Source organism: Melanaphis sacchari, unplaced genomic scaffold (assembly GCF_002803265.2).
Source record: "Melanaphis sacchari strain LSU unplaced genomic scaffold, SCAv2.0 Contig36_pilon_pilon, whole genome shotgun sequence".
NCBI lineage: Eukaryota > Metazoa > Arthropoda > Insecta > Hemiptera > Aphididae > Melanaphis > Melanaphis sacchari.
The window spans coordinates 4,137,477-4,158,206 of record NW_020271232.1 but is presented as its reverse complement, the minus strand read 5'-3'; the positions used below and the strand labels follow the sequence as shown (position 1 = coordinate 4,158,206).

At 26.1% G+C, this 20,730-nt stretch overlaps 1 protein-coding gene and 2 non-coding genes across 5 annotated transcripts in view; all 3 read right to left on the bottom strand.

Annotated features, from left to right (window-relative positions):
• The window catches only part of LOC112596987, a 174,647-nt gene that overhangs the window by 105,704 nt on the left and 48,213 nt on the right, over positions 1–20,730 (bottom strand). For 2 of the 3 annotated variants that reach the window (XM_025342878.1, XM_025342880.1), the window contains one exon: positions 16,260–16,578. In XM_025342878.1, coding sequence (XP_025198663.1) covers positions 16,260–16,383 — 124 coding nt within the window. In that variant the 5' untranslated portion in view covers positions 16,384–16,578. The remainder of the gene's footprint in view (positions 1–16,259; positions 16,579–20,730) is intronic. The other variant, XM_025342879.1, reaches the window with a different exon arrangement.
• Positions 9,425–9,496, bottom strand: Trnae-cuc. Its single transcript has one exon. It is a non-coding gene; the product is annotated as a tRNA-Glu (tRNA).
• Positions 19,704–19,795, bottom strand: Trnai-uau. Its single transcript is given in 2 exon segments — positions 19,704–19,739; positions 19,758–19,795. It is a non-coding gene; the product is annotated as a tRNA-Ile (tRNA).

Sequence of the window (20,730 nt, the reverse complement as noted above, 5' to 3'; positions counted from 1 at the left end):
AAATATTGACAGTTATATAATTTTATATTGTTATGTGCATCGCTCAATCATTGTAAGCCTTCTTGGTAAACATTATACACTGTAATTTGAATAATATCGATCATATAATATTATATATATTGTGCTTGATATTTTCATTATACCAAACAATGATTGAAATTATATTGAAATTTGTGCTGAAAAACTATTTTTTTATGAACAGTAAATATGTGTAAAGGTTATAATAACATTATCGCAAAAATATCAACGGTGAAAAGAGAAGAGTACCAAAAAGGGCAGAAAACAATAATTTTCACTGAGGTTTTAAAAAGGTTTTGAATATATCTAATAAAACATGGTAACTATGTGTATATGTATGGTATATGTAGCCATCTGTAGGTGCATTTTTTTATCGATTTAAAATCACGGAATGTTTTAATCACTATAAGTATTTTTAAATTTAAAAAAAATAATTATAAATCATTTTTTTTTTTTTATGTATTATACATAACGTGGTTAGAATTAAAATATTTGGAGTTTAAAATTGTATATGATTTTTACAGAAATATTATAAATTTATAACGATATAAATTGTATTACAGACGTAAAAGTAAAAGTAAATGTATATATTTATTTATTTATTAATCCATACCAACCTTAATCTTTTTGCATAGGTATTAGAATCGCATGTAACTAATGAACATGATGTTAATTTAAGTAAATAAATATATAAGAATGACATAATAACAACATTTTTATGAGAAAAAAATCTAAAAAAAATGAACAAGAGCGGCTATTAAAATCAAAAATATTAGAATTACCAGCAACCATTATAAGATTAGTGAGATTATTAGACATATAATTTGTATTCAAGGGGATTGGATTATTATTTTTTGTAATAAAGTAATTTATTTTAAAACAAATAAGAGAAAAAAACTTGGAGCAATCTATGTCATCTAAAAGTAAAATAATGAAATTACTTATTTAATAACATTCACTTTTCTTTGAACCGGAGAATATCAATTAATTTTAAAACTGGTTCATGTGTACCAAGAAGAGGTCTAGTTATATTAAACTTACAGGAAATAAAGCTCAAGAAATTGTTTTGAACTAATTCAATAATATAATTTTGTTTCAATGTATTCAATGTACAAAGAACAAGATTCCAGATTCCAAATAATTAGTATGAACAAATTATTTATGATGAAAATCTTCAAAAGAACCATAATTTTGTTTGATAAACCTAAGTTGAGCAATGTTTCATTTCTTTACGAGCTTAAAAACATAACTTCGAGTCAAAAATTACGCAAAAATCTAAAAAAATATTAGAAGTTCAATACTTGAAATAGAAATAATATACATAAAGTTAATGACATTTTTGGTTAAGTTAACACGTATGAACATTTATTGAGATTACATTTAATAATATTTAATAATAAACGATTTGTTAAACACCAAATTTGTATATTATTGCCATATATATTATTTTGTAAGCTAATCGCGTCATTATAAGACACTATAATATATAGTGACATATGACACTATTTATGACATTAGGAATATTATTTATAAAGATTTTAAAAAGGATTGATGAATGATCACTTTGTGGAACACCAGGCAGTTTATTAAAACTGATAAATTTGAAATTCAAATGCTCAGTTTGTATTATACGATTGGAGAGAGAAAAGAACAAAACTAGAAAAGTAAAGATCCAGAAAATTTGAATAACTGTGGTTTTTTAAACAAAATTTTGTAATTTACACTGTCAAAAGCTTTAGATAAATCTGTATAAATTAAATTTGTCTATGAATTAGATTCAAAAAATTAAAGTATTATTTGTTTAACAAAAGATAAATTCTAGAAATCTGACCGATTGAGCATAAACCTATATTAGTGACTTGTCAAAAATTACGAATAGTAATTATTTATTTAAAAGAGAAGTTATGGAATAATAATTTTAAGATTGGCAGATAATTAGAAATAGAAACAGTTGTAATCTAAAACATTATTACTTACCTTACATAATAAATGAGCAAGTTTTTTTTTGTTTTAACAGTGTTCATAGATTATTAGATAACCAAGGTTAAAAAACGATTACTAATTTGCCTTATTTAAACAGGTAAACAGACAAAGAGTTAATTCGCTAACTTATAAAAAATATTGAAAGATAAATAGTCAGCTATATATATAACGATATTAATAAAGTTATAATATTTAAAGTCATAGAAATAATCTTTGTGGCTTGGTGTGGCACAATGGTTGGCCTCAGTCACTAATGTTTTCTAAGGTCAAATATCAGCCGGCGTCGCTAGCTCTCAGATGAGTGACCATCCGAGTTCTTAGTGACGAATCCATGGCGCACACATACACACACGTGTTCCAACCCTCTTAACTAAACTTTACTAACAAACCTTATACAAAAAACCTGCTGTTCCTTTTTACAACTAATGGCCTTAGTTACCGGGCTTAAATAAGATCAAAAAAAAAAAATAATAAGAAGAAGAAAATAATCTCTTGTTTTTAATACATTGAATTGTTTATACAGTTTATAGTGATATTGAGAGCTCGGTAGTGTTTATACAAATGAGATAATGCATTAGTATCATTAGATTCTATAATGTAAATATTTGATAAGAATAAAACTAAGTGATATTGTTTGAGTTAAGAACAAAAATAAAATGGTTTGAACTAAACTAAGATAACATGGTAATAAAACATTAGTCTATTAGTGATACACAACTTAAAGCAACGACGTTTGTCATCAAAATAATGACGATAAATTAAAATCACCTAATATAAAAAAATGTTTGCAGTAGGATAAAAGGTATAAACATCATTTAAGGAAGAAAAACATTTCCATACATTTATAATGGAAATCGAGATGAACAGCTGTATACATATTACATATACAATCATTAATCAATAATACAATATAAACTTTCTATTTGTAAGTAAACAAAGACAGCCTCGATACTATTAGTGAAAATATTATAAATTTTACTCACAATAGAAGAATTAACAGCACTTAAAAGTTAAAACCCCACCATCGTGAGAATTATTATATAACTAAATGTAAAACAATTTTCAATAGACGAGATTTTATATTTAGATGGTCTAAACAATGAATTCTAATCGGTTAAATGTCGGTTCCAAGTTTTTAAAATATGTGTGTTACTTCGTCTGTATCGGTATTAGTAATATTAGATTATTCGTGAATATCAAAGATCATTAATTTTTTTAAACGAACTTGTTGAATGACAAGATCGGCAAACAAGTCCTGGTTAATATTGGATTTGGAGTAAGTTGATTCTAACGGGCCAATGTGATTAATAACATGCAGTTTCAAGGTATTTTCCAAGTAAAATATATTTGTTAATGTATATATTTGTAAATATATTTGTCTTTAATAAATGAGAGGTGTAATTAAACCTCATGAAGTTTTCGTTCAAATAAATAAATACGTTTTTCATTCCGTTTATTGACAAGGTCGATACGTTTGGACTGTTCTAAACGTATAGGTTATTCAAATGTTTGATAATTAATTTTAGATCAAACGCGTCAGTAAAAACTGGAGGAAGAATTTATCCTAAATTAATCTGCTTCAGAGTGATCATATTTTGATTTGTTTTAAACATATTTGACAAAACCATGATTAATTTGAATCGTTAAAAATAGTCAACATCCTATTGTTTTAACGACATGCAGTACAGTCAATATGGAAAACATCTGAACAGCTAGGTAACGCGCGTAGTTGATAAATTTTGATCACGTTTTATTCTCAAAAAAACAATTTGGACACGAAATCATCATGAATGTATATAAATTCGAGTAACCACCGACAAGATAAACATGCGCACCCGACGACAAACTGTAAAAAACTGTATAATGTATATTGTGAATAATATATCTTTATACTATTTATTTTAACACTGCGGTCACACGGCGTATAAACGGGTTATTTAATTACATCACTATAATGGTTCTATTTTTGCGATTATATAGGTATTTCAGTTCTCATACAATATAATATTATTATATCAACACGGCGACTGAATATACAAAACGGCATTTAAAATTTAAAAGTCTAATAAGTTGAAATTAAAGTTTATATAAGAGCTGTATTTACCATTTGGAACTCGTCGGGAGAAAAAATTTCGTGACCGGCCGCCGTGGAGTCTTGACATCAAAAGTCGCGTGTTGCGAACAAGTATTCACGACTCGCGTTAACACGGTAATATGAATGGTGTATATTATTGCACAGTATAAGGTTACGTTTGCGTTTATTAGTTTCTGCGAGTATTATGTTATTTAATATAAAGCTGTGTGTTATATTTATTGCGCAATAAATGTACGAGCAGACAGCCGAGGAAGAAAAGGAATGAATTAGGGAGGGTTGAAAGGAGTAAATAATGAGGGAGAGAAAAGACGTTCAAGCCGGTGGAACAGTAATATTATAATAATGCGTCCGGCCAGAAACATCGGTAAAATCACGTACGCGTCGACGGCGGCCGGTTGTCAAGTGGCGTGTGATCCGCGAAACGTTTACGCCTAGTCCAAAGTCGTGGCGGGCACGAGCTGAGGGTCGTATCAGTCTCATAAAGTGGCAGCACAGTGAGAAGGGAAATATGACACGTGCTCTATCAAATTGCAGAACTTTGGCGGAACTGCATAATGTTTCGCCGTAGTTTATATATTTTTTTTCATGATTATATTGCTATTATTATTATTATTACTCTTGCCTGCAACAGCCAACGCCGTCGCTTACGGAAAACGTGCCCCGAGATAATAAACGTATGTAAATAAACCGAAAGCATAAAATATCACGTGAAACAAAAAAAAAATAAGAAAATAAATCCGCCTGTCCGACTTACGTGAACACGCGTTTACGCGTGGTATGCGTATAAATATTATTCGTATACATATTACATAGGTAACTGGTATATGTATATCGACGGCGGCGGACGTTTCACAGCGTACGACACACTGAACATAATAATAATAATAATAATAATATAGTCATCTCTCTCGTAACGTGTACGGCGTAAGATAAACGGTGTGGGACCCCGCCACCCGACGTGTTCCGTTTTTTTGACAAATCTACGTCGTTCAGAGGCCGAGTATCGGGACTTTTACCGGTCCCGGATGAAAAGGGTTTTTTACTGCTGTTTCGAAGGGCGCTCATCTGCCGCGATAAACCTCGTGAATAACGCATGGCCGCACGCTACGCGTATGTTCCGGACTAATGATCGAATTACGTGAGGTAAGATCGTCGTTTGATTCTCCGGGCACGTGGCAGTAATAATATAACGTTATTACTTATTATATCGGTCATATTTTTATTCTAATGGTCATGTAGCCTATATGCAATCTATTAAGATTATAATCTCCAAAGTATACATATTATAATGTTAAACGCCTGCGTTATACGTTCTATACGAGTACATATATACATACTATAGATGTACTACTATACTTGTTTAATAGTCATACGCCGCTTTGAGTTTTAAAAACCATCATCGGTGATGAATATTACCATTGACTATTTATAATCAATAATATTATCTATAATATATACCTACCATACATTCGTGAAAAAAATTATGATCTTTGTCAAAATAATGTTATTCTATTAATTACAATAGAATTTTTAGTCAAAAAACACTTGTATGATATTAAAAGCAGCATCATAGCATCACTCAATGCCCTCCGTTGAAAACAATATTGTTGCTTTAAAAACTTTTTGTCTTTTAATAATTGACTATTTGAATTAGACGATTTGTGAGCAAAGTATTTGTTTTTCCTCGAACATGGCTCCGGTTCGTCTTACAATAGGTTAGCGAATAGAGCTGTCGGTATGACCAATTGCAAAGGTTGTTCCGTTAACGGAAGTATCGATCAGAACGGTTCTACCAGTCCGAACGATCCACTCAGCGTGACCACCAGATACTTGATATAGTACAAACGTTCATCTCGTCTAGTTCTCTTATCCATTTTAATACTTTTTCACGATCTCTGCTGTCTGAAAGCCATTACGTAGTTACTAAGTATAGTTCTCAGCCATTAAATTTGTATTAAAGTCCATCGATTTCAGTGATATTTTATTTCCTGTTACTCATTATTCGATGTTAAAAAGAAGAAAACCTAATGCAAAAGCGATTTGACAAAGTAAATTACGATATAGGTACGTGTTAAATGCGTAAATAATAAGACAAGCAAATTCACGGTAGAATGGTCACAATTAGAATATTATAAATTATTATGATTTATACGTCTTGTTTACCAATGAATTCAGAATAATAATGATGTATCTATGAGTTAAAATATTATTAATATTATACAAGTTATAAACATAACTAAGTTATTTTGTTCCTTTAAAATGTATAAAAGTTAATCTGAGAATTTAAATTTAATACAAAAAATGGACATTAGTTTTCAACCAGAAAAGAAGTAAGAGGGAACTCTTGTGCCTTATTTTAGTATTGATATTACTGGATAATATACGTTTTATTTAGTAATTGATATACATTTAAAAAACTATTTATTAGTAATATATGAAAAAACAAAGCAAATAGCATTTTATGCACCTTTAGAAAATGTTTAATGTGATATTACTATGATATGGTGAATACCCAACCTACAATAAAAGCGTTTAAAAATACTGACATAATGAAACAATCATTATGTTGTAATAAAAACCATCTATGTACGAGTATCAATGTTATTTACCTACTATTAAATACATTACAATTTTCACCATTTCTCGGTCATAACAATATTTCTCATTGCTACTTTTCAACATACGTTCTGGCATAAAATCATCTTCATTGAAATATTTTTTCACCGTAGATGAGCTGTTTCAAAATATTTCGTTGGGAAAATTAGGTAGGTTTACCAGATTAGGCTCATGTTTCCTCGTTATTTTATTTTTTTATTTTTTTTTTTTTTACAATGTACCTATTTTTTTGTTTTAAAAAAAAAAGTTTCTGTTTATGTGTAATGCGTTTAACTTAACATTAATCAAATCATCATTCTCATTAACTCTAAGAGTTTTTTTTACTATCATTATTCTTTGAAATGTCAAGTTCGATTAGCGTTTCTAAAAAATTATAAATAATTTTTCAGCTTTGAATTTTTTACTGTTTACGATATCAACAATAAAATAACTTTTTTTATCTAATCTAGTTGGCTGAAATCTAAATTATAATCATACGGTGGATACTAATTAATTTTATATTAAGTAAAAATAATAAAAATGCTATTCTTATACACGTAAAGTCGCGCAAAAATAGAGCAGAATAAATTAAAATAATCTATATAGATGTACGAGAATTTAATACAATAACTTTACTTTGAGATTAATATACTACTTTTTTTAATCAGCATAATTATTTCTCTATTCTGTTATTATGTAAAATACTTAACTACAATTATAAATAAAATATATTATTATTAAATAATTATTGATTTTACTAGTTGTATTTTAATAATATTATATTATTTATATTAATGCAGTCTTCCAATTTTTATCCAAAGACTTAAAAATATAAAAGAAATATTTAATAGATATTTATATTATTTTTTTCTATTCAATTACTAAAAACAAATAAAAAGTGTATGAAAAGATACTGAAAAGTTTCCTCTTCTTTTTATGCCATTTTATAACCATAATATATGATAAGCTGAAACCGTAAATAAATGCCTATCATTGAATTTAAAGAAAATGTACCAAGTGAAATATATATGCTATTATTATGATTGTACTACAGAGAATGTCATGATATAAAATATAGGTAGATCACATAATATATTCGCATATGATTTATGTGAAAATGTAATGTTATTATCAAAAAATTTAATTTCCGACCAATTCATAGCCAATTTCCAAACAACAATTTATTATTATCAAATCTATAACCCATATGTATAAATCACCTATAGTGCACCAACGTCTCTAACAAATAAAATTTCAAATTTTATTCTCACGAGGATTTATTTTGTTTACAACCTGTGCGTATACTACATTATACATATACCCACTACCTATGTTTTAAATTACACGTATGTCAGTATGAGTAATAACTATAATAATATTTCAAACAAATAAGTTAAATACTTAAATATTATCTAATTTTTATATTTTGTCACGTGTACCTTGTTCATATATTTTTATAATATGAAAATCAACCCAATATTACGCGTGGTTTATACATATTATATTACATTATATGAGTTATGACCTAAAAATTGACGAATAGTCATTATTATTGTCGACCAGTAGTCGTGATGTTATTCAATTTTATATTTATTGTTGTATCCATGAAAACCTTGAAATGCCTTGTATAGAGATGACATCAAGTGCATTAGAGTGCTATAGAAATCAGGGACAAAAAATATAGCAAATTTCCTGACGATAAGTTGGTTACTATCAGGGTATGAGATGTTAGACCAATACCAAATATTTCTGATTTCATTTATAACCATTCAGATCACCACAGTATAGTGTGTAAAACCGAATTATATCAAAAACACGTTCTATACTTACACAATATATCTAATTATGGAGACTGGAAAAACTTATTATCTATTCTGCCTAATACAATTTTTTATAACCATATAGGCAATTATTATGATAATTTTACTGTATGTACATTGTATATTATATTTACAATAATAAGCATTAAACACATTATATATATATACATTTAATAACTATGAATACTGAAAATACAATTTTAATAAAACGTCTTGGTAAATACCAAATTCAATATTTTAAAAGCTAATGTAAATAAATCTATATTTTAACTTAAGAAACAAAAATACATTTTTTTTTTTAATATAACCCATATTACTTGATAGTACCTAGGTAAGGAAAATCTATAGTCAATCGATGAGTGATAACTATTATAGAAATAATTATTATTGTTAATAATTGTTATTAAGTAAAATATAATGATAACTAACCAATCTAATCGATACTGATACGACTAAAAAAACTTAACCCTAGTAAGTACTATAATATTATTAATGAGATATTTTGGCATTGAATTATATAGTTTTAAATTGTAAATAATAAATAATAATTAACATCGTAATATTATTATAGTATACCTATAATAAGAAATAATATGAAATAATATAATTAGAAATAACCATACCTACTTAAGTTTTTAAAACGCTTATTATTATCTTATATATACAAATTAAGGTCTTAATGATATATAGAAAATTCTATAAAAATATAAAATTCTTATTTCTTACTAAAATGTATGTTATAAATAATATTTATTTTTTAATACTTTTTTTGATTTCTGAGCATTAAAATTATATTCAAAATAATAAAAGTTATTATTAAATAATAATTAAAGCACTTGCTTTAATCGAATTAAAAAAATATATAGGAATTAGAAGTATGTTTGAACTTTATGATAGTAAATAAAAAAAATTATTCCGGTACCGGGAATCGAACCCGAGCCTCCTGGGTGAGAGCCAGGTATCCTAGCCACTAGACCATACCGGAGTATGTAAACTTGAAGGAAATGTTAATATTTAAGACTAAATTATAACTTTACAATCTAATTAAAATTATCATAAATAATTAAAATAAATTAACATATGATTTTCATTTTTCGTCGATATTATTTTGTTTTGTTTTTTTGAGTTACTGTGTATGTATCTAATAATAAATAAGTATAGTCGATAAAATACTTTGATTTTCACTATGAATGTAATTTTGGATCGCAAATTATACCTACGTAGTTTATACTTTAAAAAAGTCAAAAATAAAATTTTAACAAATTCAATTTTTGACAAAATCAAATTTTTTTTTAATGTTAAAATTACAAACATTTGTAATATATTATACATGTAATAATGAAAAAAAGAAGTAAAATTTATTTGAATTTTAAAATGTAAAAAAAAAAAATAGAAACAAAAATACCTTATAATACGCATATACTCATAAAGTATATTTTTTATCTGTAAATATTGGTGAGCATATTTGGTATGTTTGGTAATTCTAGGTAAACCTATTTATTATTCTTTAAGCTTATAAGTAGTCGTATAAGTGTATAACTATGTAAGTATAAGCATTAACTATTGCATGCAAATGTTTTGAAGTTTCTTCTATAAGAAATTAGATGTAAATTAAATAATAGGTAGAACTGAACATTTTACATTCTATTTTTCAACAGAGCGACTTCCCTAGTTTTGTTTAATTAAATATTCAAAATTATTTGCCGACGTTCATTTCAAATGTGATTGTCTATAATATATTATATTGATTAATTTATTAAACATTTCATACAATCATACATAATAAACTTAAGATTCCGTGTTGACAATACTGAAGCGTTGATTATATTAAGCACAAAACGCTGTACCTATATACTATATAATAATATACAATTTGTATAACACTCGACAGTGTGCATTATACGTAGGTATTAATATATTTAAATGATAATCGTATCGTGATCAAATACTATAAAGGTTAATAGGTCAATATAATTTGTAAATATTATCATACTACTTACTTAATTAAATATGTCTATTTAAAAAGAATAATATGATTGTACAGGATTTTGCAGTAAATTTTCTCCCACCCAACACGCATTTTATTTTAAAACCTCTAATTAAAAATAATAAATTAAATGTTATATTATTAAAACATATATATTAATACAGATTTATCATGAAATATTTTAGATTTCAAATTTGCTAAATTATTTATTTTTAATAGACAAGTTGTTACCTATATGAACAAAAACGAAAATATATAAAATTAAAAATACGAGTATAAGTAACAATAATTTTAAAAAGAAAAATCAGATTCTGACGCTCACCTTTACACAAAATAATAATTTATTGATAAACATATGAAAGATACAACATTAAAATAATAACTAAGATTTTTTTATATCTACTTTTTACAAGTTGACAATAGTTTTTTTTTTTTTTTTTATTGCATTTAGTGAAACTATTAATCAAATCTAAAAATGAACTACTAATTACTGACAAGAATCAATTTCTGATCTATAAATAGAGCTATCAAAAGTTTTTATCTTACACTTTTTACTTAAGTGTGAAATAAACATAGTTCTAAAACTGATAAATACCATTTGCTTTACTATAAATCTGAAACTAAAGACTATTATACATAATAGATAGAATAGAATTTATATTTTTAAAAAGAATTCAAGTCAATTTTGAAAAGATTTTAGAGTTCTTAGCCTTCTCTAATCCATGCATATATGATTAAGTACGAATAGTTATTTTAACTATACTTAGTGTTTGCGGATTTGTGACCTAGGTAATCTATTTATAAAAATAAAAAAAGTGGTAAAGGAAATATACAAACGTTTAAACTATTCTGAAAATTTCTTTTGTTGCATTGTTTAACTTATCTATAATCATTTAAAATAGGAAACTAAATCTATCCTTTTTCAACAATAAATAGAATCGAAAAGTTTCCTGAAAGTGACAGATGCACATGGTTAACTTTACCTCTCCAACAGCTCTCTGTTTACTTCCATACTCAATAACGTATTTACCTTTATACAGTCAACCCAAAAGGTATAAAATATATATAAAAAAATACTTATTTTTCACTTGTGTCACATCCTTTCTTAGTTCAGAGGTTAATAACATTCTTTTTCTTCTATTCATCATTCTAGCTTTCTATATTTTGTGAGTGGTTTTATTCTATTATTTAGATAATAGTTCAAATCACTCAAAATATTTAATTTAGCTCATACACTTTTATAACTGTGTATTTATTTTTACAAATTATTTTTGATGTTAAAACGTAAATGTGCTAGAAACCTATATTGTTTACAGATATTTCAATTATATCTAAATATTTTCAAGATTTTTAAAATGTACACAGGCACTATTATAAATAAGGTCACTATAATACTTACATTGTGAAAATTTACAGTTCGGAATAATGTGATTATAAATTTTGGGTTTAACAATATACATTTTGGGTTGTATATAATAATTATTAATAATGTATATTTCCATTTACGTATAAACAAGTCATATAATATCAACCAATAATAAATTATTTTTATTATTTATTTTTTTTTTTTTACTGATTTTAAGTGATCTGCATAGCGCTGATAATCGAATTTATGTACACGATTGCCATTTTATTATTAATAATTGTAAGCGTTTAATTTAAAAATTATATAATTTTAAAAGTTATAAAATAATTTAATATTTTTTTTAACTTTGAGTTTTATTATACATATTTTATGTAATAACTTATACTCTTTTATTTTCTTTAATTTGTGACAGTTTAGTTTTTAATATAATATTATATTAAGCTGGTTTAACCAGCTGTTGGTTATTTTTTCAAGAGGGACTTTTTTTAATTTTTTTATAAATACCTGTAGACGGGTGGATAAAATGTAAATGTATTTGATGGTACAAACATTTAAAATGTTCCTTATGGCTTTTGATATACATTTATATTAAAAAGTTATTAAATCTGATTTTAATTATGTTTGATTAGTACGAGTGTTATTTCTATTAGTTTCAATATTGGCCTGAAATACCAAAGGCTCTATATCAGTATAATATAGGTCGATAATGTTTCTAAAAATCATATTTATAGCAGAAATGACAATGTAATAACAGATTAAATATATATTCCCAAGTTTCATACTTTAGTATTTTGTCTATACTCACTCGCACAAATAATATATTATCATAATCTTATGTTTTATTACAATCAGCAATTAATAGTTAACTAAGCAATATTAGGTCTGTAAATTTAATTTATGACTAAATTTACATGCACAAAAGACAGTTTAATATTACATAACAAATCTTTATAAAAATTGGAGAATATGAAGAGAAACAAGGCTAACCTATGCCAACATTGATTAGATTATAATTTATACATTGTTTTTTCAAGCATAGTCATTCTCCCATTTTTTTTTCTTTAATAATTAATCTATTCAAAGTCTGATTTTATTTTTATATATTTCAAGCATATTTTAATTTATTGTAAAATTATTATTTAGATTATTTTTTTGAAAATTTTAGTTTTAATGTAAATAATAAATCAATAATTGAACATGTAATTTCTTAGTAAATAATAGTTGTTTACTAAGAATAATATTCCTGAAAAGTGAAAGTGTATTCACAAAAATATAAAATTTTATAAGGTTATATTGGATATAATATTTATTATAATTGAAAATTTCTTACAAATTATAAAATATTAAAAGATTAATATAAATTACTAAAATATTGTAAAATTGTCATAGCCTTAACTCATATTTATCCAACTCATTATCATAAACGACAAATATATTATTCTTAGTAAGTACACAAAGTCAAATAAATCAAAAGTCACTTGTTTGAATTTCAATTTAGATGCATCAACATTTTCAAAAAAAATCTGATTATTAATTTACAAAAAAAGGATGATTCTTATTTGTAAAAAAATATTAGTATCACCACAGCCCACTGAAGTAGAACAACAAACTTAAATATTTGAAAATATAACTCTTACGTTTATTAATTTAATAGTACCAAAAAGCTATATTTAAATAAATTAATTACTAAAGTAAAATTTGGCATGAACATGCTTAGTGTATTACCCTTATTATGCATATATAAATAATCTATTTTTTTAATCCTTAAAAATACCGATTAGTAACTTTAGTATAAATTGTATTAAGCTTACATGTAAGATATATATATATATATATATATATATTATATGTGTGTTTGTAATTTTATATCGCATTAAGTAAATTTAAAATTTCAATTCTAACATAAGTACTTCAATTGCATTACTCTGATTATATAATTATAAAATCTTTTTAATAATGAAAAAACTTAAGTAACATGCAAATACCAAATTACAAAAGTTCTTAGAATTACTGAAAGTTGACTTAACTATTCTATTATAATTTATACTTAAATAATAAAATAAAGATAAAGCTTTCTATTGGTATCATCATAAACAAGATATTATAATCTTTTTAAATAATAATGAAAACCCGTATCCGGCCAGTATAGGTTAATAATTTACGATAATATCCGGAGTAAGGGTAATGCCGACTTGACGTACGTGACGACCCAAATTAAAACTCGACATTGAGGGTGACAGGTTGAGTGCATTAACTTGTAACCACTACCGCGTAATGTTTCCTTTTTTTGTTTTTAATTTAATCAAGGACGGAGCAGTGGTTGAAAAAACCTCTCTCTATAACCAAGCTTAGCCAACTATATATAGAACAAAAGGGACAATCAAAAATTAAATTAAACTACAACAAGCAAATAATCAAATATAAATTATAATAAATTTAAATCAATTCAATTAGATACTAGATTATTAAATGGTATATAAAGAAAAAAGGACCAACACAAAAATGTCTGTGCTTTAGACTATTTCTATTTTACGTGTACCTATTTTATTTTCAACAGCCATCATAAAGATATAAATAACAAAGAGTATTATAACGTTTTTAAACAAAGAGATATCATATTGATTACATGCAAATCAAATAAATTAAAAATTATTTTTATAATTAAATTATACTTATTTTTCCATTTTACTATACTAGCAATTTAATAATATATATGTATTATTAGATAATAAACTCATTTTATTGTTAGATAATATGCTATATTAAAAATGTTATAACCAACTCTCCAACTTGATGCGATTTCAGATGAAATTAATAATTTTAAGAATTATTTAGTTACCATTTATTTAGGTATTATAATAAATGTTTACCGGACTTATTATATTTTATTAACATTATGTCAGAGTGATTCGTTTAACATTGAAAACTCATTATTTAAAATAATATTGATAATTTTAGAAATGTTAACATTTTATATAATAGTTAAGCATAAATGACTAGTGCGAGACAAATTTCAAACTATATTCTTTACCTAACCTATTATCAAAACTTTATAAATATACATTTCTTGTATATAACTCGAGCGTTTTTACAGTATTATGTTATACTCATATAAACCACACACTTAAATATATTATGTCCTACATTTGTGTCTATATATCCGTGATATAAATCCATTTTGTCACGAATTAAACTAATAAAAAAATTCTATGCTTACTGTTGAAAAGAGTTGTTTGAGTACGTAAAGTTGACAAAAAATAATTTTTTATTAACTTAATTATTATTGCATGCACGCTAAAGTTCCTCAAAGTGCAACAACAGCTCTTGACCTACCCAAAATCTGCATAGCTGCAAATCAACTAATTTCTCTTAACACTTTTAACACTGAATACAATGAATACGCCAACGACAAAGCAATTATCTCAGTTCTTGAAAATCTAATTACCACAATAACCATCCACAATCTCATCTTTCTCGTATTGAAAATCTGATGGTAAAACTGGAAAGTTAAAATGAACAAAAGTAAATCTAAACACATCACTTATTCTTAAACATGAAATTTGCAACCAAATTACATTAAAACTATTTTAATATTCCCAAGCTCAATATACACAAATTACCTCAGAATATACTTCGACGAAAAATTAATCTGGGTTCATCATATACTTAAAACTCAGAGTAAATTCTCGTATTTAAACCAATAAATATTTTCTTAACTTAAAATCAAAACTTTCACTTCACACTAAAATAAATCTTTACATGACTTTCTTAAAGCCACATAAAAATCGAACCTAAACGAAAACAAATAACCTAAAACGAAACTCTTTATTTAATAACAAAATTTCCAATATAGGTATATACTTATCTAATCAAATACTTCGATTAAATAAATACAATACTATAAACTGCTCTCAAAGCCTCAAATCTTATACATGTTACTATAACTCACTTTTCAATCGCCCAAGCATTTAAAAAAATAATTTAACCAAACCAATGCCCTACAGTTCACAAAAAGATATAAAAAAAATGGTATCATGATAACTGCTCTGCTATCAAAACTTTTCGATAACAATCTAGGAGTGTCGTCGGTGATGGGCGGCTTCTCCCTTCTATTTTCTAATAGTCATATTAAATCTAATTGTACTTATATTTTCATATAAATTTATCATACAAAAACGATAGAGATTGTACAATCCAACTAAAAAATAATTAAAATAAAACTGTTATTACAGATAAGGCATAAGCCAATGATGATGTAACATTATACGTCTATACGTCTTGTTAGCCAAACAATATATTTAAATAATGATTATAAATGTATATCATATTATATATAAGTACGTTTATTGGTACAGCTCTTTTATCGGAACAAAATAATTATAATAACAGACTTACTGTTTGAACCAACGTAGATTTGTGTCCATGCTAACTGAGAGCTTACTACGACAGCGTTGCAGAATAACAGCACCAGCAGTGGTGACGGTATCGTCAATACCATCAACAATGGCGACAGCGACATGATCGAACTGCAACGATCGAAGTTTCGTTATCCTTATAAACGCACTTGTCACCTATATATTCATGCAGTTGATCAATAATAATTATCGTGCTATTTTTCTTCCTTGAAAATTCTACTGCATTCACTCACAGTGGCGATGATTTGACTTCGTTCATTTTGTCACTGATGCGGATACAACGCATAGTAGAAAAAAACCTGAAACAGCCATTTAAAATTTAATTTCACTGTTAGTGCCCCACACAAATACTATATTTAATGTTTAAATAAATTTATTTTATAACTGTCAAAAAAACACACAAGTTGCACAATTTCCTTAAAAATATATCGATAAAAACATTTAACATAATATTAAATCTTACACAAAACAAAATTATATAGATTCCAAATTAATCGAAATGCATTATATTATTACTGTGATAAACTTTTATGCCAGATTTAACTTTTAAGTATTTCAAACCAAAAAATAAAAAAAATACCAAGTAAACCAGTGACAATAAAGGACCCAAAAAGACAAACTTAAATCTGATGTCATAAATATTGCAGTGCGAGTCATGTGGAACGTAATTCATAGTATTCATAGTACATGTCAACACATTATTATTCTATCTAACAGTCGTGTAATACTTGTTAAATTGCACTTTAATAGTCTTATATAGTTATGCAATATATTTGTATGGAACTTTTGTATTTGAAAGAATTAACAATATTAGCTTTGATTCTTTTTTTTTTAATCGTTTATTGAATGATTTTCTTATAATATAATAATAATATTATACTGTTTAATTGATTCTCGTGTATAGATTAAGTTCCTGATTAATATAACGGTTAATGATTACTAAACTTATTATTTAATTTTTGGGCACTAGCACTATAAACGGATTACTTATACAACTTAATTTATGATTTACAATACATAGGTATATAAATTAATACACCAATTCGTCACCTAAATGGGCTAAATGAATATGACGTTTGAGTGTAAATAAAACATTCTCCGATAATATGGTGTGATATAAATTTTTAGAGACATTCGTCTATAGGTGTACTTGATATTAAATATTATTATATTTCAATTAATAATTAAATGACGGAGGCAAAGAAGTTATCTGTAAAAAAAAAAAAAAAATGATGAATTATTTTGTCAATGCAGCTGAATGGTAGTTTTGAAAAACAAAAGAAAACGATTAGTATTAAAAATAAACGAATTAATCAATCAAGAGATGAGTATAAAACAAAACAAATAACTTTTCGTTTGAAAATTGTTTTTGGAAAAACAAAAAAAATAAAAATAATTGCCGATGACCGGGGCACCGTACGTATATAGATCGAATACGCGTTTTAAAAGAAGGCTATTCAATTATGCGTTTAACGACAGTTGAAACGTTACCCGTTAGCCGTTATAGGTATATAAATATATAAAACGTATGTCGAACGTTGTGTGCGTCGATTGGCAGTTTAAACTTTAGAGTTTCATCGTCTGAAAACTGCCCGTTGTGATTGATGACCGTTTGGTATTTGTTATTGCCCATATAAAATATATTACGCCTATTATTATTTTTATCAACATCATCATTGATCTCTACTCAGTCCTCACTCCTCAATATCGAGGTCTCGGTTTTGTCTCTCGTCTAGTTGTTTTGTCTATCGTTCGGACTCATTCATGTAATCATTTAGTTTTTGGCGCACTATACCTATACTGTGCAGTGGCATAATTTGATTTTGTTTTGTAACCCAAAGAAATTTATGAATGTATTACAACATAGATATACAAGCACCTCTCATAGAACTATGCCACGTATGTGCGATGGGTACAATGCACTTAACCACACATATAAACACAAAATTACATATTCACATAATACAACGACACAGACCCCGACAGCATAAAAGAATATAAATTTATTATGTATTAGTTGTTACAATCACAGTTTTTTAAAAGGTATATTATATTGCTTACAAAATCAAAACACCATGCACTTTAATTTTGTAGCGAAAATAACTTATATATGGTGTAATATACTAATCAAATAGAATTTTAGCCAAAGCTAGCTCGCAATTAATCGGTTTTATTTTAGTTTTATTATTTTTTTAAATTATGATACTAAACGTCAAAATATCGCTGACACAAAATTTCTCCATCAATATATACATCTCAATATATTCTCGTCAAATTGAATTATCTCCAACAGAAAATGCCAAAAAATAAATTTTATTTCATCCGACCAGAAAGGTAATTAAGTTAATAATTACTAAAATGAAACTAAATTAAATAAACAAACAATGAAAAAAACTATTATTCCAGCTCCATTCACTTTTAAAATGTGTGTGTGTGTTTCCTCTAAAGCTTAAGTAATGATTCATTACTACATACTACCTACATTACTAATGAAGAGTTAACTTTTCATCGAATTTCTTCAATGTGTTCATTATTATTTGGTCATGATTTATATAATTTTATATAAGCATATATACTTAGACGGTTGTTTAGAAATATATTTTTCTAACCTTACCAGTTATTTAGTGCAATAAATGGAAGTAAAAAAATTAATTTTTATCACTCGTATCTAACATTTTCTGTGTCAGTCAACATTTACTAATTATCGTTGATCGATTGATAAAAACAATTTATGTTAAAATAAAATAAAATGAAACATCATTTAGGTAAGTTTATTAAATGATACATTAATCTAATTAAATATAATTTATTCAAAGAAATAAATTAAAGATTGTTATGAATGGTTTTTTTACCACTCGAAATTTAAAATTAAATAGTTTTGATGAATGTTAATTTTTATTAATAATTTACTAGTATCTTACATTAGTTTTCTTGACTGTTTTTATTTTTAGATGCAACCATTTTTAGCTAAATAGGATTTTTATTTAATCCAATTTAAACTAATTAATATAAATTAAATTAAATGAATAATTATTAAAGTAATATCAATATAATATACTTTTTATAGGTTTCCGTAATTTTAGTGTAGGTACTCACTAAAAAAAAAAAAATATGCATATAGATTAATAATAATAAAATATACATAATTTAAGCTTTTGTCAGGTTCAATTAAGTCCGACAAACATAAATCAATATCTAAAAAAAAAAAAAAAACAATGCTTTCAAATTAGTATTTGTAAGACGGTTATTATTTCTACGCCGAGTGGTTTTATTAATTTTGTATGACGTACCTATAGAGAGTCAATGAACACGTAATCAAAGTATTGAACAACGAAACGTAATATAGAGAATACACAGGTAAACGCTGCCGCCGTTCAAAGGCAACCGGTTTCTAATGCCGTCCGAAAAATTCAACAAAAAATCGTGGTCCAGGTGAGGCTCGAACTCACAACCCCGGCATTGCTCACGGCCACTGCCTTATAAGTACCGTGCGCTAACCGATTGCGCCACTGGACCCGCACGGCATTCCGTTCTAAAACAATGTGTTTTGACTGACATCGAATTCCTAATACTGTTCAACGGCAATAATTAAATTATAAAAATAATAATAATGCTATTGAATAAAATTAATAATTAGACGTGCGTGTTTTTATACAACGAGAACGACCTCGATGATGTTGATCATATTTTATATTACCGAATATACCGACAATATCGCGGCATAGTGGATAGTCGAGGTACCTACTCGAATCCCGTGTGTGATAACTGGAAGGGAGTGGATTCTCTAATTGCGTTCTAATAATTATAATAATTATTGATGATATATTTAATTTTACCGTACAAGTTCAGTAGTGGGAGAGTTTCCGTAAAACAATAATAACATAACGTTGTAAATAATATTTTTATGATTTTTTTATGTCAATAAATCAACGTAGGTACCCTATACGTTAAAACGCACAACAGCCAAACTACCTATAAATTATAATACAACAAATTGAGAAATAAAAAATATTTCTAATCACCTATACTCTTGATTACATTTTGTTAGGTACAATTGAAAAATATACATTAATTTCATATTGTGTTGAATGCCTAATCACCCAATAAATTTATTTTAAATTATTTTATGTAATTTTTGAAATTTTAGGTTTTTAAGGGTGCTTTTTTTATTTTTAATGGAAATAATGGCATTCATATGTTTAATTAAAAATTAAATGCATTAAAAAATTTCAATTTTGTTTCATTAAAAATGATTAAGTAGAGTTATTCATCAAACTTAAATGTTTGAACAAAGAACATTATCTATGTTCGTCCTAATGGCGAAACAAATCATGGAGGTTTATTGTAGCCCTCCCCTGTGTAAGTATTATAAATAAATACGCCTACCCCACTTTAAATTAAATTATTTAATTTTTCAAGTTAACAAAATAATTCATAGTTTAAACAGTATA